This window comes from Callorhinchus milii, unplaced genomic scaffold (assembly GCF_018977255.1).
Source record: "Callorhinchus milii isolate IMCB2004 unplaced genomic scaffold, IMCB_Cmil_1.0 Scaffold4, whole genome shotgun sequence".
NCBI lineage: Eukaryota > Metazoa > Chordata > Chondrichthyes > Chimaeriformes > Callorhinchidae > Callorhinchus > Callorhinchus milii.
This window is the reverse complement of record NW_024704745.1, coordinates 16,835,143-16,858,810: the sequence shown is the minus strand read 5'-3', so window position 1 is coordinate 16,858,810 and position 23,668 is coordinate 16,835,143. Positions and strand designations below refer to the sequence as shown.

At 40.8% G+C, this 23,668-nt stretch overlaps 1 protein-coding gene across 2 annotated transcripts; it reads left to right on the top strand.

The window, feature by feature from the left end:
- The first annotated feature begins 5,475 nt into the window (after positions 1–5,475).
- On the top strand, positions 5,476–9,477 carry nhlh2 (nescient helix loop helix 2). 2 transcript variants are annotated; one of them, XM_007891595.2, is made up of 2 exons: positions 5,476–5,485; positions 9,054–9,477. In XM_007891595.2, the coding sequence occupies exon 2, from the start codon at positions 9,086–9,088 to the stop codon at positions 9,443–9,445; it is 360 nt and encodes a 119-aa protein (XP_007889786.1). In that variant the 5' UTR covers positions 5,476–5,485; positions 9,054–9,085; the 3' UTR covers positions 9,446–9,477. The 2 variants fall into 2 exon arrangements, with proteins under 2 accessions (XP_007889786.1, XP_007889785.1); XM_007891594.2 differs by lacking the exon at positions 5,476–5,485 and adding an exon at positions 6,627–6,721.
- Positions 9,478–23,668: the final 14,191 nt, after the last annotated feature.

The following is a 23,668-nucleotide window of genomic DNA, read 5'->3' as shown; positions in this document are numbered from 1 at the left end:
CATTGATTTTTTTAACTAATAGAATATGATCACAGTTACTTTGCTTGTGGCTATTGAGGGGAAAATCAAAGGATCATAAAGGTTACACATTAATTCTTTCTGTTCGCTGGACTTTATCTACCTTTTGATTCTTTTGTTGTTAACAAGATTTCAGATGAGAATTCTTCCGAAGGACAATGACATCTGGATTGTTGATGCAATCAGTGAAGCTTTGCTCTGTGGAGTATTATTTGTCTCCTCTCCATTGTCACGGGAGACATTGGACTGGATTCAGATACCCCATTAACAATGTTGTTTTCAAGTGGCTCTTTTTAAGTCCCAAAGATGATAGACTTGCTGTAAATGGGATCCGCTTGCGGTCATTGTCTGAATGAATTGTAAAATGTTGGCAGACATGGATATTATTTTATTGTTTCTTTGAACCAGACATTGTAATTGTTTCAATCAAGGGTTGAAAGATGACAGGTTTCACCAGAAATTATAAGAATTTCCCCTTAGGTTGTTACGAGTGGGTTAATGTTACTGATACTGTTGCTAGATTGCTTTTGTACTTCTCTTTGTCTTCCGAGTATCATTCAGTCTCTCATAGGTTTGCATGTGATGTTTGATCATCATGTGGACCTGCTGTGAACAACTCTGTGTCATTAGAAATATGCTAGTAGTTCAATACTCCAAGTCAGAGAGTCAGAGATTGCAGAAAATCATCAATGACAGTGTTCAGAAACTATGAGACACACAGAAACACTCAGCAACTGAATGATTTGCAGATCAGCACAAGAGAGCAATGCATATCTGTGCAACAAATGAGAGATCATATGAAAGATCTAATGGAAAATCCAAGTCATGTTTGAAAGTATTATTGATGAAAAGAACTCTTACTGTACCAAGTATGTACTGAAATGGTTGTTTTTGTTGCATTTTATGAAAGGCCATTGTTTAATTCACATCTAAAATGCAGAACTAACATTTTTGCATATTAATATGAGACCAATTATTTCCTTTGAAACTATAGGGTGAAAAATACAATGTTTCATTGCAGTTTCAGTGTGATAATTATTACAATGATCCTGTTCTGAAAATCTCATATTATTGACCCAATACTGTGTGTTACTTTTGCTGTTCATGAAATAATATGGACCTGCAGGGAAGAATTTCTTTCAACGTTTCCTTCAAATAAAAAGGTCATAAAACAAAATGACCCAACAATAATTCTTAGGATCATCTGAATAATTTAATAAATTATATATTTGAATAAATTAGTTCATATTGAACCAAGGCATAGGAAACAAACATGATTGAACTTGGAATTTTAGAAAGAAAGACTAGTCTGAAACTGACTTGAGATAACTACAATATATTGTGCACGGAACAGCTAAGTATTGCTGGATTTCTACCAAACAAGATGAAGCCTAAATATGTGTGAATTTAACAATGGTAAAAACTGTTAAAAAAGGCACTTTTAAAACAGTAAAAGGTTTAGTTTGTTTCAACAACTTTATGATTTATCCATTAACTTGAAAGTAATACTGTAGTTATGAAAAAAATAACAAATCGTTTTTTTAACCCTTTTATATGGCTGTGGCTAAGCCCTTGTAGAATTCTCCTGTGATAAGACTGGACTGTTATAACTCCAGATGATCAACAAATATCAGCAGCAAAGGCCATAATTGCATGAGTTGGCATTAGTCAAGGTTACACGAGCTGGGGTCAAAGACTACAGGATGACGATCAACAATTACACTGAGCCAATGTAGAATATGCATTCTTAACAAATCTTACTTGAAGCACTAAATCAGTATATTGTTATGCAGTGCTTGTGCCTGATAGTGTGCTCCTGTGATTGCTCTAATATGAACATTTCTCCATGTTGGTTATGCGTGTGTTCCAACAGGTGCTCTCCTAATTTGAAGGATAGCACTGGCGAAACAAATGGTTGTATTGCCAACTGCAGATGTGTGTGTGGGGGGGGGAAGGGCAGAGAAATCCAGAAGGCCTTTTATTTTTATCTATATCTAAACCCAGTGGATTATATATTACGCAAGGATTATTATTATTATGCACATCGGGTTTAGATAGCGCAAGGGGTCTGTGATGCAGAGTCCCTGTAGGCTCGGTTGTCTGAGTGCCTACTCTCATTTGCATAGGCTGCATGATGCTACAGACCTGCTGCTGGTATAAGTGCCAACCAGCTGTGTCTGGGCAATTCCACGCCTGCCACTAACTGATGCCATTTTCTCAAGATGCCCACTGATCTGTGCGAGCACAGAAGTGTTGAGCACCTGTGAGCTTTCGTAATCATTCATCATGGCTGTCCGCAACTATTCTCGAAGAGAATTGACAGCATCTTGGAGTCTTGACCTCTTTGCTTCCATAGCAAGGAGCAATGAGACCATTCATCAGAGGTTCCTATTCTGTCTATGACCCTTGTAAGTGAGATCTCCACTACAGATGCCAATGGTATTGCCGTGAATATTCGATTTTGTACAATGCAATTGGTTCATTAGCTGCTTTAGAAGCATCAATTTCCCAATACTGCTGATGATTTGTCATTGGCAGGTGTGTTTTATTATCACTATTGGAAATATGATTTGTCACCAATAACATTTGGGAAATCCAGGCGTTCACACAATTTCATAATAATTTTGTCAAATCTATTTTATTTCCAACTCTTAACCAAACTAGGAATGTTGAGCCCTAAATTGGGAATCTCATTCAAATTGTGTAGATCCATGTACACCAGGAGGGATGCATTTTTGAAGGTGAGATAAAGGTATATTTCTGAAGTACAGTCAACGTTTTGCCCATCCACTCGTTCACTCATCTGTGATTAGTTCTTCTGCTAAACCTCAACACTTGACCCAAGCTAATTCTCGCCTCTTAGGCTAGCAATGGACACGCCTGACACTTTAAATTCTTGACAAGCAATTCTTGTTATCAATTATCATGCGGATTATTATGAAAGTGAAGAACTTTTTCATGCTCCTTACCAGCAGTAACTCTTGAATATGAATTTCCTCTTCTCTTTCTCTAAGGGTTTCTATTGAACTAACATAGCAAGCGGTGCAATGATTGGTTCTGACACAATATTGTGTGTGAAGGACGCTGTATAAATGCAAGTTGTTGTTGGTTTGCATTGCTGTATATGGAAAATGATGAATTCATTTGTAATTTGTCATTGTAAAGATATTCTGTGTGAGACATATGACATGCTGATATATTAGAAGAGGAAGTCAAGCATTAGGAATGAGCACTAAACTGTTTGTCAAAGTATTTAAACCTGAATTAGCCCAGTTTGGGTTCGTTAATCAAAAATGTTATATTTCAGTTTGCCTGCTTTGGTGGGATTGTGACAATAGTCCTTCTTAATGATCTTTTGTGTGTGTGTGGGGAGGTTGGGGTTGGGGTAGTAGTAGTCTACAACCTGTTGCGTCTCATTATTCTTTCTAAGATCTACATGCAACATTCAATACCTGGGTTCACATTCCCTGAGAGTCTAATGAAGAAATGCGTTCCTGAACATCATGGGGAAATGTTCCTATCAGCCGTCAACCATTGAGATCAGACTTTATTTCAGTTTCACGCAATCAGATTTTAAGACCTCAAAAAAATCATGTTCAAAATATTATAAAGATCCATCCATACTATAGGAGAAATCATCAAGCCTTATCACATTGTCAAAACACTTCATAGGATGTTACTATGAAGTGTAGTGACTGTGAATTTGTAGGTGATACTAAGCATTACTTTCAAAGGGTCCCCTGTGTAGGTGGTGCATATAAGGAACTCATTCCTTTGAAGTTAAATAATTCTGAAATTAACAATATTATGCTATATTTTTTAAAGGATAAATAGAAATGAATTATGGATATTTTCTAATGATTGTAATATCAGCTAAGATTCTGAGATCAGGTTTTTGAGCTATTGCGTGTCTGTTATAGAAAATAAAGTTAATGATAATCCTTGCATTAGATATAATGCCTTATTACGTCTACAAGACGTCTGAAAGCTCTTCATGGAATATACTGTAAAGTAAATTGACTATATATTTTGGGAGCAAAACGCACATAAAATAAAGATATTGTGATACTGTACAGTTGCCTTTCCCTGAGGTCATTTCTTTTTAACTTTATGGTGCAATATTTCCTTACTTCGGATGCGTTTCACTACCCATTTAGTTTGTTAAGGATTTTCTTCTTGACTTGCATTCAGAAACATAGCTACCAGCTCCATGTTTTTTTTTTGATGGGCGATGAGATTTTATAGCCGCATGTCCCTCCTCACCAATTCTGATTGAGTAAATGTTGAACTATCATATATTGTCTAAAACACAGACCAAACTACCTCTGGCCATAGGCACTCCAGTTCAATTGACTGGCCATTCATTTCATCATGTGACTTATATATGAGATAATATGACAATACTGACAATGATAATGTAAGACAATATTATCCTATATATAAATTACAGCAGGAATTTGCAACACTGCAAGAACATGACCGATGAGAGTACCATACAGTACGTAGATGCATGTGGCATAGGTGTGAACGGGATATGAGAACCTGTGGATAAAAGTGCATCGAATGCCATTAAAAGGGATGTGAATGCAGCAAGTATTGCATGTGTGTGTGTGTGTGTGTGTGTGTGTGTTCAGAGGTGTGAAGCAGAAGGGGAAGTATTTGGGAGAAACATAGCACATGTGAGAGCACTGATGAAGCGGGGTGTAGCTGAAATAGGAAACGTAGATGATATGAATGTAGGGATCAAGTGCCAAATGGAATAGGCGAGAAGGTTAATGTAAAGCGGTGCAGGTGAAGTGACAATATGGTTTGAGTGTGAACATGGTATTTTTTTACAGCTTGAGGAATTAAAGATAAAAGGGGATCTGGTTTACATGATCGTTTTGAATGAGTGAGAGAAAGTAGAGGGGATATTCACTTATGAGAATATGGTTTAAGGGTTGTGGATGACCAGACCATGATATAATTTGAACGTTCAGGTTCTGAAATATTAATGAATTACTTCTTTCCTCAAAATCCCCACCCCACACCTCTGTGAGATGTTTAGGGACATGATTGTTTTTTTTTAAAAAAAAGGATGTGCAGATAATTCTTATTTAATACTCCAATTCAAGTGGTGAGTTTAATGTTTGCCCCAATAACACAGTGCGGTCAGTTTTGCGTTCGAGTCACTTTTTCTCACCTAAATACGCCGACGCACAAAAATAAATGTGAACTGTTTTACAATCTCTTGAGGTCTTGCGCACGAATGCAACCAAATGCGATTTAAATCGTTTGCCTGAAACGCCACAACGCGATGTGTTTGGATCAGTTTGGGATTGAACGTTTGCTCACTGCTGTGGGATAGGGATGTATTCATATCAAGTGCAACGTGTGCGATGCAAATCGTCAGCGAACTATTACGAATTTGCGAGAGTTTAATAACACGAGGCGTTTATTTACCTTCGATCTGAGTGCTACTTCAGAGGTAATCTGCCTTTCGTTTGCGTAAACACAGCATCGTGTCGTAAGGAAATCGTAGCATCAGTGCAAATGAGTGATACTGATGCAAGATATGAATGTGTTATGTCTCATGTTCCGCCTGTTCAATGGATTCATCTAAACTTGGTCAACAAACGCAACACATCTTGCACCTAACCTTGCACCGTTTCAACTGTGTTTATATGTAGAATAACACAACCGCCAAATATTCGTTTGATTTCCCCCCCCCCCCCCCCAAAAAAAAAATCATGGCTATCCGTGCCACATGCCTTCTGGTGTAATAACACCATGTCCTATTTTGAAATCTTGGATTAAGGGATACAATTGATGCGATAGGATTTTTTGTGGCACGAACGTTAAACATCAAACTGGGGATCACGGTGCGTTTCTCCTTAATCCGGTTTACATTGCAGAATATATTGCTATTTGGTTTATGTGACTGCCATCACGACACACACACAGACACACACACACATGCACTGATGGATGTGGGTTGTATTTCAAAATGGACTGGCATCTGCGGTATTGTATTTGTGATATGAATCTGTTGAATGTGTTTGCTCTGTGAATATTCTGAGTTTGTGACAGATGTCGGATCCCATTAGGTGACTCCTGGGGAGATTTCTCTCCAATCGGAGGGGCTCCATTAAAAGGAGGATTTGATTCCAGCCCAACCCCTCGAGCCTGGCCAAACCCTTGTCTCATCTCCATCTCCAGTAAGATCAGAGAGGACCATCAGAGAGAGAGAGAGAGAGACAGAGAAGACAGAGAGAAACAGCCCTTATCGCCACGATCAGAGGCAGAGGACATTTTTATATACATACATATATATATATATATATATATATATATAGCTCTATACATCAAACTCTTATCGTTGCGATCAGACACACACACACACACACACACACACATACACATACACACACACATACACACGACCAAACTCTTTTCACTGGGATCGGAGATTCAAAGGACATTTTTTTGTGATTAAACCCTTGTCCTTTAGATCAGAGATTGTAAACCGACCGACACAAAATGCCAGGATCCGCAGGGTTGATTTTCCGATAAAGGACTCAGATAAGATCGTCAGGAGAGAGAGAGAGAGAGAGAGAAAACAATTGCTGTTCATTGGAATCCCTTTTTTTTGTATATATATATAATATAAAAAAAGTCGGAGTTTGCTCCATTCCAACGGATTTGAACATTGTCTCGTGTGTTGGTAAGAATTATTTTTTCCTGTTTCACAAAAGTACAATTTACAAAAGGGAAAAAAAATTGTTGCAAGAGAGAACATACATACGTTTTGTATGTGGATGTAGATTCCTTTTTTAAAAAAAAATTTCTGGCGCTGTGTAAACACATTTTGGAAGAGTAAACGCGACCCCTGATTCATGGCTTGAAAAGAAATGCAAAAAAAACGCCAACTCGTTAAAAGAAGGAATTAACTTTATCAGCAATCGTGTTCCTGTAATCTGATGTCAGATATGGTTTTATTATTGTGTGTTTGTTCTGGCGGGTTGAGGGTATTTGTTTGGCTTGTTTCTTTACTGTTCATTTCACTACCTCTTTAGCAATCTTACCTCTGAATCTATCGATGTTTCCAAGATTTCGAGATGCTTTGGATATGTGCTTTGCTTTGCTCGTCAGTGAGTTCAGTGTGTGCCTTGTGCAATCCAGACGTACATTGTTTCTTCACTGGTTCGGTCCAATTTGATTTCCTTTGATTTCTGCTGCTGTCCCTCTTCCTCTTTTGTGTCTGGCCGTGTGGATATGTTAGTTGGTGTACTTGGCGTATTTATTGTCTGGAGGGTTTGTCATTTTTCCTATGATTTGATATTTAGTTATAATTGCAGGCTGTGTGTGTATGTGTGGTCCCCGTGCATTCCGTGCCTGCAGAGGTGTTAATGCTTTGCTCGATTATGTGTGTATATATATATATATATATATGCATTTATATATATAACATATATATATATTTCACTCTCTCTTCTGGCCCAGTTTACTTTACACTTGATGTACATTGTGCGAGGATGTCCCTGCAGTCTGCTTTTCCGGGTGACAGATGGTGCCTAAGTCTGTCTCTCCTTTCATCCCGGCTCGCTTCCAAATGAAATGATAATAAATTAATATTCTACGCGGGCAAACATCGATTGCTGCCGGTCACATCTCAGGAATACTGGCGAACAAAGCCTTTGTCTTAATTTGGGAGAAGGTTTTCTAATAAACTCATTTAATACCTATTACCAATACAACATCCTGCAGGCCTTTGAGTAATAACTATACAGCCACGAATCGATAGCCCTGGAAATATAAACAGCTGTAAAGGAAGATTAGATTGACACGGCCACAGATAACATGTAACTATCCAGATAGATAGATGGATAGAAAGATGCAGAGATAGATAGACATATAAATTGTGAAGAAGAGGAAAAAATCAGAGAGTCTGGATGGATTATTACAGAGCATACGAATTCGCATTGATAGACGTAATAGTTGAATACAAAGGAAAGGTATTTAATATAATAGATCGATCGGTCCATGGATAGATAGATAGATAGATAGATAGAGAGAGAGAGAGAGAGAGAGAGAGAGAGAGAGAGAGAGAGAGAGAGGGTAGATAACTAGGGAGATAGAATTAAATACAAGAATTGAAGATTTGGATAAGAAGATTAAATGATTTGAATGCGTTACTTTCTGGCCGGACTTAAGCCTTTACTTTCATATTTCTCCCTGTTGTTTTTGCTTTGTTTCAAGGCTTTTATTTGGTAAACGTGTGTATTCCTTCTCCCAGAGTCTCACTCTTATAGTAACACTTTTCAGATATTGTCTGGAGAGATCTGTAATAAATGCGCTTACAATTTTTACTGATTTTTTTTTTTGGGGGGGAGAGACTTATGAACAGACCTCTGCACATATCGATCCTCATTCCTTTTAACTTTAGCTATTTCGCACCTGATGACTTTTTTTTTAGATTTGCTTTGCATCTGTGTGGTTTGGATTAATTTCAGATTAAATCTCGAGTTGTTTCGCTCTCTCTTTCTCTCCCCCTGTTCTGTGCATTTCCCTCCTCTCCTCTCCCTTCCTTATCTCTCCCCTCATCTCCGCTCCTCACTCCTCCTCCCCCCCCCCCCCCCACTTCATCTTCATCTTTCCCCTCATCTCTCCCCTCCTCTCCTTCTCTCCTCTCCTCTCCCCTCCTCATCTCTCCTCTCCCCTCCTCATCTCTCCTTCCCTCCTCATCTCTCCTTCCCTCCTCATCTCTCCTCTCCCCTCCTCCTCTCCCCTCCTCATCTCTCCTCTCCCCTCCTCATCGCCCCTCCTCATCTCTCCTCTCCCCTCCTCACCTCTCCTCTCCCCTCCTCACCTCTCCTCTCCCCTCCTCCTCTCCCCTCCTCACCTCTCCTCTCCCCTCCTCACCTCTCCCCTCCTCTCCTTCTCTCCCCCTCCTCTCCTCTCCCATCCCCTCCTGCGTCCTCCCCCCCACCCCCCCCCCCCCACACCCCCACCCCCCCTCCCCTCCCTCCCCTCCCCCCCCCCCTCCTCTCCTCCAGGTACCAGTCCAGTTCAGCCCCTGTTCGCCGGGATGTTGAGCTCAGATCAGACTGACCTGGACCTGAACCCAAGCTCATCCGAGACCGAGTCGGTGCTGTCTGACGCCCGGGGCGGCTGCATGCGGGACAAGCCGGAGGAGGCGGAGGGCAAGCGGGGGGTGCAGCAGACACTGAGCCGGGAGGAGAAGCGCCGTCGGCGGAGAGCCACCGCCAAGTACCGCACGGCTCACGCCACCCGGGAGCGCATCCGAGTGGAGGCGTTTAACGTGGCCTTCGCAGAACTTCGTAAATTGCTTCCGACTCTCCCACCGGATAAGAAACTCTCCAAAATCGAGATCCTCCGCCTGGCCATCTGCTACATCTCCTACCTGAACCATGTCCTGGATGTCTAATAGGGGCGGTCGGTGAGGGCAAAGCAAAGAAAGGGGGGGGGGGGGGAGAGAGAGAAACACACACACACACACAGACACACACACACAGACACACACAGACACACACACAGAGACACACAGACACAGACACACACACAGACACACACACACACACACACAGAGACACACACACACAGAGACACAGACACACACACAGACACACAGAGAGACACACACACACACACATACACAGACACACACAGAGACACACACACACACACACACACACAGACACAGACACACACACACACAGACACAGACACACACACAGACACACACGAGTGCACAGACACACACACACATACGCAGAGACTAACACAGACACACACACAGACACACAGACACACACACACACAGACACAAATACACAGACACACATACACACACACACAGAGACACACACACACACACAGACACACACACACACACAGACACAAACATACACAGACACACATACACACACACACAGAGACACACACACACACAGAGACACACACACGAGTGCACAGACACACACACACAGACACACACACACACACAGACACACAGACACATACAGAGAGACACACACACACACACACAGAGACACACACACGCACTCACACAGAGAGAGAGAGACACACACACACAGAGAGAGAATAAGGAAACGAAAACAGTGGAGATCAAATTGAAAGAGAAAGAGAGAGAAAGAGAGAGAAAGAAAGAAGAAAAGAAAGAGAGAGAGAGAGAGAAAAAGCCCAAACTGACAAACAAGTAAAAAAGATAAAGTCTGAACAAGCTGTCCAAGTGCCACCGTCTCCAAAAAAAAAGACAAATGGAACTTTTCTCAAAAAAATCTGTTTGTGACCTTAAAGTGTGTTAGTGGGTGCGGTAATATTTATATTTGATTTTATTTTTTATAAATGTGCGTATTGATACTTAGTATATTTCTATTTTATTTTGAATTTTTATTTTTATATCGACGTTTTGTCCCCCATGGGTATGTTTTTTTTTGTGTGTGTGTGTGTGTGTGCCATCTGTTCTCAGTCGGGTGTTTACATGTTTCTATCCTTTTATTTTTATGGCTGGAGAACTCCTGAGAAAGAGAGAGGAGACAGGAAGAGAAAGAGAGAGAGAGAGAGAGAGAGAGAGCTTTCCATTTCTGAAATGATTTTTCTTTTTGATTTATTCGCTTGTTCCTGGTTTTCTTGTCAGTGTTGTTTTCTTTCTCCCGTCTCTTGTATTGGTTGCACTTGTTTCTCAAGGCTAGACTTTCTTCCTCTTTTCTTTTAATATAATTAGCAATATTTAGCAAAAAAAAAGAGAAGAAAAAAAAACGGTTTTATTTGTTTTCACGTATTTAAATATTTGGTGCAATGAGTTTGTTGCTTAATTCTTGGATAGTCGAGCACACGCACTTCATGCTTTTATTTATTTTTTAAGAAAAAAAGAACCGTTTAAGGTCTCTGTGGCGATTTGCTGTTGTATAAAATGCTTATTTTTGGTAGAAGGTTGCAGTTTTGAACACGGTATAACAAAGGAGAAGAAATCCTAGATTTTGCAACAATTTTACAAGCGTTTATTCCATGGATTCATATCATTTAAACGTCGACAGAAATATTAATAATATTAATAATATTGATAATAATAATCTGGGATTATCTTTCCCTTTGAAATAGAACCAAAAACTGAATTTCTATTAACTGCCCCCCTCCCCACCTCCAATCTCTGCTTTGCACCCCTGAAGTGCGCGGATTTTGTAAAAAACGAAAAACAAACAAAAAAAAATGGACATATCAAACTGACATCCAAAGATTATCGTCTTTTTCAGGGTTTCTAATTGTGTTTTTTTGCCTAGGTCAGAATATTTTGTGGTTGAGACAACGAGCTGGTTTCTATAACGTAGTTTTCATATCTATTCCTGAATGGTGCCATTTGGCAATAAAAGAATTGAAAAAAAAATGCATCCCTTGAGTTTTTATTGTAAAACCACGAAAAAAGGGGTATTTTTGTTTAACCACCGATGTTGTTGTTGTTATTATTATTATTATTGTTATTATTATCATCAACAATAGTGACAATAATCAATGCACGTTTTGTAAGATCAGACTTGGAAATGTCAGCAAATTGAATGGTTTTAAGTTGAAAAGTGCAGTTCACGATTTTATCGACTGACCAGACTGAGAAATCCAGGAAATGTGTTAAAAAGGCTAAATATATATATATTTAAAATGATGAACGGATCCAGCTTCTGACACACAAAAAAAAACTCGTGGGTTCAGGGGAGGGGAGTGGGGGGGGACATCTAAATCTGCTATAATCAGAAGTCAGTGATCTAAACATTTCAATACGGTCCCATTGGAGTGTAAATGAATGTGTTATTGTGGGCGTGCGAGTGTTTCCAACATTTCGTCATATTTCCCCAAGGATGAGACAGCGGGTGTGAGGACAGTATCTGACTGTGTGGTGTGTGAGCCAGGCTCAGGGATATGTCTCAGACAGACACACAGACACAGGGAGAGAGACAGACACACACACTCACACACTCACTCTCTCTCTCACACACACACACAGAGACACTCACACACACAGAGAGACACTCACACACACAGAGAGACACTCACACACACACAGACACACTCACACACAGAGAGAGACACTCACACACACAGAGAGACACACACACAGAGAGACACTCACACACACACACACACAGACACACTCACAGACAGAGAGAGACACTCACACACACAGAGAGACACTCACACACACAGAGAGACACTCACACATATACACACACACAGAGAGACACTCACACACAGAGAGACACTCACACACACACACACACACACACAGACACACTCACACACAGAGAGAGACACTCACACACACAGAGAGACACTCACACACACACACAGAGACACTCACACACACAGACACACTGACACACATACACACACAGAGAGAGACACACACAGAGAGACACACACACACACATACACACACAGAGACACACACACACACACACTCACACAGAGAGAGACACACACACAGAGACACACACACACACAGACACACACACACACAGAGACACACACACACACACACACACACAGAGAGACACTCACATACACAGAGACACTCACACACACACAGTGAGAGACACACACTCACACAAACACACACAAACACACACACACACAGACACACTCACACACAGAGACACTCACATACACAGAGACACTCACACACACACAGTGAGAGACACACACTCACACAAACACACACAAACACACACACACAGACACACTCACACACACAGAGAGAGAGACACACACCACACACACACTCACACTCACACACAGAGAGATGCTCCCGAGCCGCCCCCTCTCCTGTCACATTACGACTTGCGGGTGTTTGCTTTTCACCCTCTAACAGCCCTCCCGGACAATGCCGCAAACAATAAGCGGTGTGTGAAAACCACATGAAAAAGCACATTTTGCATAACAATCGCCGTGTCGCCAGTTATGGAAATCATAACAGCAATACACTGCCCATCAACTCTACACCGGGGATCCGATAAACTGACGGGTGGGGCTGTTGTGATCTGTCTCTGGGAGTCCCGTCCGCAAGATTAGCAGTGATGAGAGTTTCTAGTCCCACTGGGGGTGGGGGGGGGGGGGGGGGGTTCAAATGAGGGCAACTATGTTCAGGGGCTGTGGACAAGCAGCAGTCGTTTGGAGTTAAGGTCAGTAGAAATGATATGCAGTGCATTTTAGTGCAGGAGGCTTGATGTTTGCGGATAAACAGCAGCAACAAATTGCCCTTAAAACAGCAGCAACAAACAGCACCTTTCACTTGGGAAAGTGTCTGCAAGTTTTTTTTACACACACACACACACACACACAGAGACTCAGCAGAGATGCCTGAGCTGCGTGTGAGGTGGGGACGGAGTGTGGCGGACGAGGGTACCAGTCGAAGAGATGGGTTTGTAGGTGGGTTTTAAAAGTGCAGGAGGGAGGGGAAGGAATAGTAGCAACAATTTAATAGGTGTGACAATACAGTTTCTATGTGTGTGTGTGTGGGGGGGATACGTTTGCCTTATTTTCTTGATGCTGTGCTTTACCACTACACTCAGCAAACACACTCCTACTCTCATCCACCACATCATCCACCAACCACATCGGTGTTGGATTGTAAGAGGAACCACACGATGTCAACTTAAGCCACATCAGAACATCAGAGAGTATGCAATAAGAAAAGGCAAGTCCACCCCTATCAAACCTATTCCTTCACAAACCATTTACGGTCCACTCTGTCAAGGTCTTTAATCACTTTTTTTTTTGGTTTTATTCTCTTTGAATTATTTGTTCTTTTCTGCCAGGGACGCTGACTCGTGTTAGAGTACAGTTCCACAGGTGATGTGCATCCTACCAAATCGCACTGAATTGGCTATGCATCGTATGAGCCTAGACATTGAGTAGTTGCTACTTATTCAATGGCATTTGTTTGGACACTAATCCTATAATTCCCTAATCCAGAGACACTGGGGCTAATTGCACTAATAATACTAATAATAACAATCCTTATATTTGGTATAGAATCTTTCACATGAGGAAAATGTCTCAAAGTGCTTCACAGGATATATTGTCAAGTGTAGTGACTGTGTGTTTTGGGGGCGATTGCAACATCACCACTGAGACCAGTTCACTCAGCAAATGCCAGGGATTGAATCTGACAGCCTTTAGATCTATATGACATAGTACCACACTGGAAAAACATTTACTTAACCAAATTAGTCACCAGAGGTCCTTATCCAACCAATTTTTATCTCCTGAAGAAAGTGTTTTAGACAAATTAAGTGAGTTGACAAAACAGTGCAAATGGAATTCAATGTGGGAAAGTGTGAGGTCATCAACTTTGGACCCAAAAATAGCAAAACAGATTATCTTCTAAATGGCAAGAAACTAAGAACTGTGGAAGAGCAAAGGGATTTGGGTGTCCATGTACACAAATCACTAAAAACAAGTTCACAGGTACAAAAGGTTATCAACAAGACTAATGGAATGATGGCCTTTATCTCAAGGGGCCTGGGATATAAAGGAGAGGAAATGATGCTTTAACTGTATAGAGCCTTGGTCAGACCCCATCCGGAGTACTGCATTCAGTTTTGGGTACCACAACTCAGGAAGGATAAATTGGTTCTGGAGGGGATGCAGCGCAGATTCACCAGAATGATACCAGGGCTAAAAGGTTAAATAAGGAGGACAGATTGCACAAATTTAGTTTCTATTTCCTTGAGTTTAGAAGGTTGAGGAGTGATCTGATTGAGGTTTTTAAAATAATAAAGGGATTCGATAGGATAGATACAGAGAAACTATTTCCTCTGGTGGGGGAATCCAGAACAGTGGGGGCATAACATTAAAATTAGAGCTAAGCCATTTAAGAGTGAAATTAGGAGGCAGTTTTTCAACCAAAGGGTAGTGGAAATCTAGAGTTCTTTCCCCAAAAAGGATGTGGATGTTCAATCCGTTCACATTTTCAATACTGAGGTGGATAGATATTTGATGGGTCAGGGTATCAAGAGATGTGGATAAGGGCAGGTAATTGGAGTTAAGGTACAGATCAGCCATGGTCTTATAGAATGGTGGAACAGGCTCGAGGGGTTGAATGGCCTATTCCAGTTTCTATATTTTTATGTTTCCATGTTTCTATGTTTCTATGTTTATAAGTTTCCATGTTTATATATTTCTGTGTTTTTGTGTTTCTATGTTCCTATGCTTCTATGTTTTGAAAGTTTCTTCCTGAATTCTAATCTTGTCCTGTCTCCAGAATAGTAAACCCTACTTGCTACATTTTGAACCTTACTAGATTCCCTTCCATGATTTTACATTTCCATACCTCTTAACAGCTCACACATCAGATTCCAAATAACATTAAATAGTGTCTCTGTCTCTTCTTATCTTCATAACCTTCAATCACATTCCAAAGCAAGAAGATTGTGGCTTCAACCCACAGGTTGGGACTTCAAGCTCACAGTCTAGGTGGACACTTCAGTGCAGCGTTGGAGGAGCACAATTACATTATTCGAGATGCTGTCCTTTGGGTAAGATGTTAAACTAAGGCCCCATCTGCCAGTTCAGGTGAACTTAAAGATCCCATGGCACAATTTGAAAAGAGAAAGGTGTTTCTCCCAACAATCTCCCAGATAAAACTGGTCAAAATTGGTGAGATATTGATGTGTTTGGCTGCTCATTTCACCTACAAATACAGAGTCACCACATTTTACATTATATCCTTGAAGTGCTATGAGATGCTTTGGTGACATGATATGGCGCTATATTAAATGCAAGGATGACTATTATTAATTTCAAAGTGTGAAAGTGTTTTGGAGTTATCTTCAGGAAGCTGGGGTTGCTCATCACATTCATTTGTTTGTTGTTGTCACACATTAGTGCTAGTGAAACCCAGTGGACTGAGTTAGGGTTATCAACAAAAACATCAACAAAAACACACATAGATTCTTTTCCCAAATTGTATAAGATACAACATCGACTTAACAAAAAAAAATTGGTCTCTCAATCTACAATTGTTTGTGGGCCACTGCTGTGGGCAATTGGCTGCCACGTTTCGCTCACAAAATATACAGTCAATTCACTTTACAGTATATTCTGTGAAGTGTTTTGAGATGTCTCGAAGACACTTTAAGGCGTTATATGAAATGCAAGGATTATTATTATAACTTTCTTTAAGTATTGTGATTTGGGCAAGGGCAGTACTGTGATATTCTGTTCAGTTCTGAACTCCCCACTTTAGGAAGGATGTCAAGGCATTGGAGACGATGCAAAGGAGATTTACCAAGATGGTACCAGGAATGAGGGACTTCAGTTATCAGGAGAGGCTAGAGAAGCTGGGATTATTCTCTTTGGAGCAGAGAAGGTTAAGAGGAGACTTAATAGAAGTTTTCAAAATTATGAGGGGATTCGATAGGGTGAACAAGGAGAAACTATTTCCACTGGCGGGTGGGTTGGTAACCCGAGGACGCCAATTTAAAATGGTTGTTAAAAGAAGCAGAGGGGAGGTGAGGAGAATTTTTTTCACACAGCGAGTTGTTCGGATCTGGAATGCATTCTCTGAAAGGGTGGTGGAAGCCGATTCGATAACAGCTTTTAAGAGAGAAGTAGATAATTATTTTGGGAGGACAAGTTTGCAGGGCTATGGGTAGAGAGTGAGGGAGTGGTATTGAATTGGATTAGCTCTTTTCAAAGAGACGGCACAGGCACAATGGGCCAAATGGCCTCCTTCTGTGCCATATAATTCTATGATTCTATGAAGTCATAGAGGGAAGAGATGCATTCAAGAGAAGACAAGTATTACTGATGACGTCCTTAAAAGTGCATTATTCTCCATGTAGCTGCATAAAAAGCTGAGTAACCTTGGTAAAATAGTTCAGTTCATACAGTGAGATAGGAAAATTACACTTACATAACATTTTATCCTAGTTAAAGAGGCATTGTCTTGTAGGCAGAGAGAGAATAGAATGAGAGGAGGGCCATGCATCATATGCGCCAAAATCAATGACAGAAAAACTGCATTGTCACATGATTTATATCATTGCAATGTGCATTTGGGAAGAAACAGCAAAAAGTTTGCCAGCATTTTTTCAAGAAGATGGTGGGGTTGCCTTTAAATAAAATTACTACCGAAACAGAATAGGGGGAAATGTTATCCCATTCTGAAAGCTACATGATTATTGATGGTGTGGTGGTGAGAGGGAGGAAATGAAGTTTTGAGCAGTATGGACATGTCATCCATTAAACAGGGAGATTTTTTTTCAAAATGGTAAAAGAGGCAGACAGCAGTGACTGAATACATTGTTAAAAACACCAATTAAGGCAGTTAATTGCTGTGGAGTTAATTAAGTTGGGTAACTATGGTTTTCTGCTGTCTCTAAGGCTTTATGGATATGAGGGCATTTAGTCATGGTCCGAGTGGACATAAAGCCTTAGATCTGTATGCAGAGTGTGCCGAGGATTTAGAACTGCCTCTGCTTAATCTTTCCAATTCTTAACAGACCATAGGAGGATTCAGTATTTATGTTTATCAATATCAAAATAATACATCAAAAAGTTTTCTGTGAACAACAACAACAACAAGAACAACAAGATTTCATTTATAGAGCGCCTTTCACATCGGGAGGACGTCCCAAGGCGCTGGACAGTTGTGACTGTGAATTTGTAGATGAATGCCCAGCCAGTTTGCTCATAGCAATATCCCACCAACAGCCATGATCTGAACAACCAATGTTTTCATCGGGGAGGGGAGGAGAGAATTTTTGGCCAGTACACCGACAGAAACTCCCTTATCTTTTCAAATAATGCCATGGGATCATTAATGTCCACCTAAACAGATGGGATCTCAGTTGTAGCATTAAATGCTTTAATTGGTGTTTTTAACCATGTAATTCAAATACTGCTCACATAATGAAATAATATACTTATCAATAACATTGATTCCCAGTTTTCTTCCTGCCTCCCCATGTTTCAGGACCCACCGTGGTCTCTGGCCATACTTAGATATTTTGCCAAGTGACAATTCTTCACATGTGAGGATGTGGAGTAGAAAGGGTAGTTGAGAGTCAAACAAGACACCAAGGTTCCAGACTGGCTCAGTGAGGTGGAATGTGCATCCTTGGATGATGATATTATCAGTGCCTGAAGTGTGGATGCGCTGACGGGAGCCAATCAGGAGAGCCTCGGTCTTGTTGGTGTTCAACTGTAGAAAGCTCTCATCCAGGACTTGATGTCTGACAGACATTCTGTCAGGTCAGCAGTGGTCCTGGAGTCGAGGGTGGAGGCAGAGAGATAGAGTTGGGTGTCATCCACATACATGTGGAAATTGACCCAATGTCTGTGGATGATGTCACCAAGAGTGAGCATATAGACATTGAAAAGGAGGGGACCAAGGACAGAGCCCTGAGTAACACCGCACAAAATGGTGTGGGGGCTAGAGGAGAAGCCGTTTGTGGAGATGAAATGGAGATGGTGTGAGAGGTAGGATCTGAACCATTAATTTTTAGAGGGGGAGATACTAGGTAGTGTTAGTGTTTAGAAGGATTTGGGTATCCTTGTACACCAGTCACGAAAAGTTAGCATGCAGGTACAGCGAGCAACTAAGAAGGCTAATGCCATGTTGGTACAAGAGTAGGGAAGTCTTGCTGCAGTTGTATAAGGCCTTGGTGAGACAGCACCTAGAATATTGTGTGCAGTTTTGGTCTCCTTATTTAGGAAAGGACATACGCGCCTTAGAGGGGGTGCAGCATAGATTCACTAGGTTGGTTCCTGGGATGAGGGGGCTGACCTATGAGGATAGGTTGAGTAAACTAGGCCTATATTCTCTAGAATATAGAAGACTTAGGGGTGATCTTATAGAAACCTATAAGATTCTTAAGGATCTTGACAGAGTAGATGCTGAGAGACGGTTTCCCCTGCTTGGAGAATCTAAATCTAGGGGTCATAGTCTCAAGATTAAGGGTCAGCCTTTTCGAACTGAGTTGAGGAAACATTTCTTCACTCAGAGAGTATGAATTTGTGGAATTATCTGCCCCAGAATGCTGTGGATACTCAGTCCTTGAACATATTCAAGACTGAGGATGATAGATTTCTAAAGGATAGAGGTATTAAGGGATATGGGGATAGGGCGGATAAATGGAATTAGGTTAGAAGATCAGCCATGATCTTATTAAATGGCGGGGCAGGCTCGAGCGGCCAAATGGTCTGCTCCTGCTCCTACTTCTTATGGTCTTAAGGTCTTATTCATAGACAAAACTATGAAAGTTGAGGTGAGAGGAAAGGTTGTGGAGGAGGATAGAGTGGTCAACAGCATCGAAGGCAGCAGAGAGCTCAAGGAAGACGAGGAGGCAGAGGGAGCCCTGGTCGCAGATGGACAAAATGTAATTTGTTGCTTTGACCAAAGCAGTTTCTGTGCTGTGGGCGGCACGGAAACCCGTGTTATAATAATAATAATAATAATCCTTGCATTTGATATAGCGCTTTTCACGTCGGGAGGACGTCCCAAAGCGCTTCACAGAGTACACTGTAAAGTGAATTGACTGTATATTTGTGGGCGAACGCGGCAGCCAATTGCGCACAGCAATGTCCCACAAACAGTCGTAGATTGAAAATGACCAATTTATTATTGTTTTGGTTTTGGAGGGATTATTATTAGGCTCTGTGTGGAGTAAGGAAACTTGCCCAAGGTTTCGCCCTCTGCCTGGAAGTTGAGGATAATGCTGTTTTGTTGATATTTACTTTATGTATGGATTAATTAAATTAATCTGTTGCATTACCATATGGTAAACACTATACACTATACACATTTACTACATTTGAAAATAATGAATTTGAATGCTTTTAGATGTATAAGCACACGTTTTTGTTTTCTTCTTGTTAATAATTTCCAACATAAATAGCCCATAGCCTCAACCTTAATCAACTAGTTAATATCCATTTGTAAAGTCATGAATTCATATTCTGTGTTCGTGCTCCTCAACTGCATCTGAATTGCACAACGTGTTTTATGCTACACTCATGCATCGTAAAGTGCTTCTGCTTTTCCAGTGCATGTCTAGAGCAAGTTTGAAATGGGACACACATATCCTCTTGTCTTCACTGAGCATCCCTACCTGAGGCTATAATCATCTCAGTGGAGGGCAGACAAGACAAAGCAAGCCATTAAATTCTCGGGTGAGAAAGAACCAACTACTCCCGTTAAAAACATGTCCACATTTCTGTCAAGTGGTTAGGAGACCCTGTCATCTGTTATCTGCCTCAGGGCTTTCTCTGGGATTGTAAAAGCTGGAGGGTCTGTAACAACAGGACATGAGACATCCCTAAATACTAAATACTATCCCAGAGTCTGTGGAGTGTAAGGGTTTGTTTCTACTGCATATGCCCTTAAAATATCCATGTTGGATACATACTAACACGGTAACACTTTGATGCGTCTCCAGTCAATCTCCAAACCATCCTATTGTGGAATCAGCAACTATCTTTCACACTGTTCTGGGGTGTTGTCATTAGGGACTCTCTCTCGAGGCTTCTGAAGGCTTTTGGGGAAAGAAGTTTCCAAAACCACCACCCAGTTCTCCTGAGGCTGGGGAGACCCCAATTTGTGATACTACCCTGCAAGTGCTTTGAGATGTTCTTCCTGGCTTCTGTATAAGTGGAAGTGTTTATTATTTGCAAGGGATTTTTCAAATCTTGGAACAGTCCTAGAAACCAAGAAAGCAAGGGTCTGGGGCAAAGGATAACATTGGGAGGTGGCGGGGTGGGGGACAATTTTATATTGTCTATAAGTTTACTATCAACCAGTGGAAAATCAGAAACATTCGAGAATATTCATGAATCACCTCTCTCCCCCACCCCTATGCATTATCCTAAATTGAATATGATTTCTCCTTTTAAACGTAGGATTTGCTGATAAGTGGAAAGTAGCCACCCCATCCCTCTTCCCCCCATCCCCTCAAATTTGTTTAAACCAAGTTGCTGAATATGTTAAAATTGTGAATTATTACTATGCTTGTCTGACTCTAAATAAACAATTGATATTCATCATATTCCATTGAATTCTGGGGATACTTTATATACTATATATATGATGTCTTCACTAAACCCGGATCAGCATATCTGGTTGCCATTGCTAATAGTTTACTGTCATTGGCTGCATTCCAATCCTCATGGTAAGAGCATTGCATGAGGCCCATCAAACCTATTCGTTACACATCGCGTGCCATCTGCTCCATTACGGACAGTATGATCTCCTGAGGAAAGTGTCTGCACAGTTTCTTCCTGTCCCTAAGGTAAATGAAGCAAAACTCTGGAATATCTACCTAACCTTATGTGCTACATTATCGATCCTGAATTGTTGCCTTTCTTGTCATGACATCTCCATGACCCTGGTACGTTAAGAACTATTCTGATCCATGCAGCTTTGGAAATCTCTATTTGCCCTTTATTGTAACCTCAATCCTGTTCCTGCACCAAAAGGTAGAACCATAGATATGTAAAGTGCAATGAAGGCCATTCAGCCCATTGTATCTGGGTTGGCTTTTGAAAGAGCAATCCATTCATTTACCTGCCCATACTCCTTTAACCCTGCAAATTATTCCTTTTTAGATAGCTATTTAGTCTATTTAGCTTTGTCCAATGGCGCTGATCGACACAACATTAACAACTTCACTGGGAGTTCACATGTTACAGTACTATTTCTGGACTCATCATTTGATAGGATGCAGTTTGTAGACCAATAAAGTAGGACATAACAAGAATGGCCATCCATCACTACCTTCCACAATACCTCTGCTGGACAAAAAGACAGAAACCCTCAACTTCAAATGGACAAAGGTAACAAATCGCTATAAGAAATTTCAGTGTGTGTATAATCCCATATATATTAAGTTTTTGTTAAAGGCATTCTCTCCCTGCGGAGTGCAGTCTAACTCTTTGAAACATAAGTTGAGTAGTTTTATGGCATGTGAGATGTGAAAAGACAACTCTCTTAACAGGGAATATTAATAATAATAATAATAATAATCCTTGCATTTGATATAGCGCTTTTCAGGTCGGGAGGACGTCCCAAAGCGCTTCACAGAACACACTGTAAAATGAATTGACTGTATATTTGTGGGCGAACGCGGCAGCCAATTGCAACAGCAATGTCCTACAAACAGTCGTGGATTGAAAATGACCAATTTATTATTGTTTTGTTTTTTTGGAGGGATTATTATTAGGCGTGTGGAGTAAGGAAACTTGCCCAAGGTTTCACCCTGCCTGCAACTGAACTCAGGTCTCTCGCTTACAAAGCGAGTGCTCTAACCACTGAGCTACAGGACTCCACGACTCCAATGGACTCCAGGACTATGGACTACAGGACTCCAATGAGCTCCCTCTAATGTTACAGTGCCTCATAGAAAAATTTCTACTCTGAAGGATTGTCGTGCCTTTCTGAAGTTTGAGTCAGGTCATATTTGTTGTAATAGAGTGGAAGGAGAATTATTTATAATCCAACTTTCCTTGAAAGTGCTTACTTCTGACATTGGGAACCCAGAGAGGGAAGTTCACAGGGTTTCCCCAACAATGACACCCACACCTAAGGCCTGAAATTTCTCTCGGTCTTAGCCATAAAAGTGTCTTAAAATTTTAGATAAAGATTGTGCAGAATATGGGAAAATTCTTAAATTCAGTATTATTTTGAAAACCAGTTTTCTTTCTAAGAACTGCAGAATACCTTCTATCAAGAGACTGAATTTAAGAATTTTCTAAATTTCTGCAGGATCTTAAATTTTAAAACAATCTTATAGATAAGACGGCAAGAAATTTCAGACCATACAGTGTGTGCTATAAATACAAATCACCCACAGTACAGATAAGTTAGTATTAGTGTAAAGTTTACAATTCACTGCCTTACTTCTACAAAGTCAACCCAGCTCAGCTGATAGCACACTCACCTCTGAGTCAGAAGGATGTGGGTTCAAGCCCAACATCAAGACTTTGAACTCACAGTCTTGTCTGACACTTCAATGCTGTTTTAGTGGGAGGACTGCATTTTCAGAGGTGCCATCATTTGGATGAGCTTGACCTGAAGTTCTGTCTGCCTTTTCATGTGGATGTTAAAGATCCATGCTAATATTTGAAAAGAGAAAGCATTGTTCCTACCAACAATCCCCCAATCATTCACGATCATTAATCATTCACGGCTGTTTGTGAGACATTTATACACATTGGCTACCGTGTTTGCCTACAAATACAGTCACTCCACTTTACAGTAAATCTTGCGAAGCGCTTTCAGATGTCTTGACCATGATAAGGCGCCATGTCAAATATCAAATGAAGGATTATAAAGTGTGAAATGTACTTGTGGCACAGAACAGCTGAGTGTAGTTTTATAAATCATGAGGCATCTCCTTACCAGCTGGGAACAACCTTTGTCAGTGTCAGACACAGGTCTCAAATCACTGAGAATCACAACAACATTTAACTGCACAGGTTCAATGACAGCAGATGTTTTACTAAACGTGGCTGGGACTTAGTTTTAGAATGTGATTGTTTTTAACTATGCATTTTAATTTACTCTGCCCCCTCTCTTCATAGGTATCACTAGTTCTTACTCTATACTCAGCGGAGAGGTAGGAGGGAGACCAGGAGC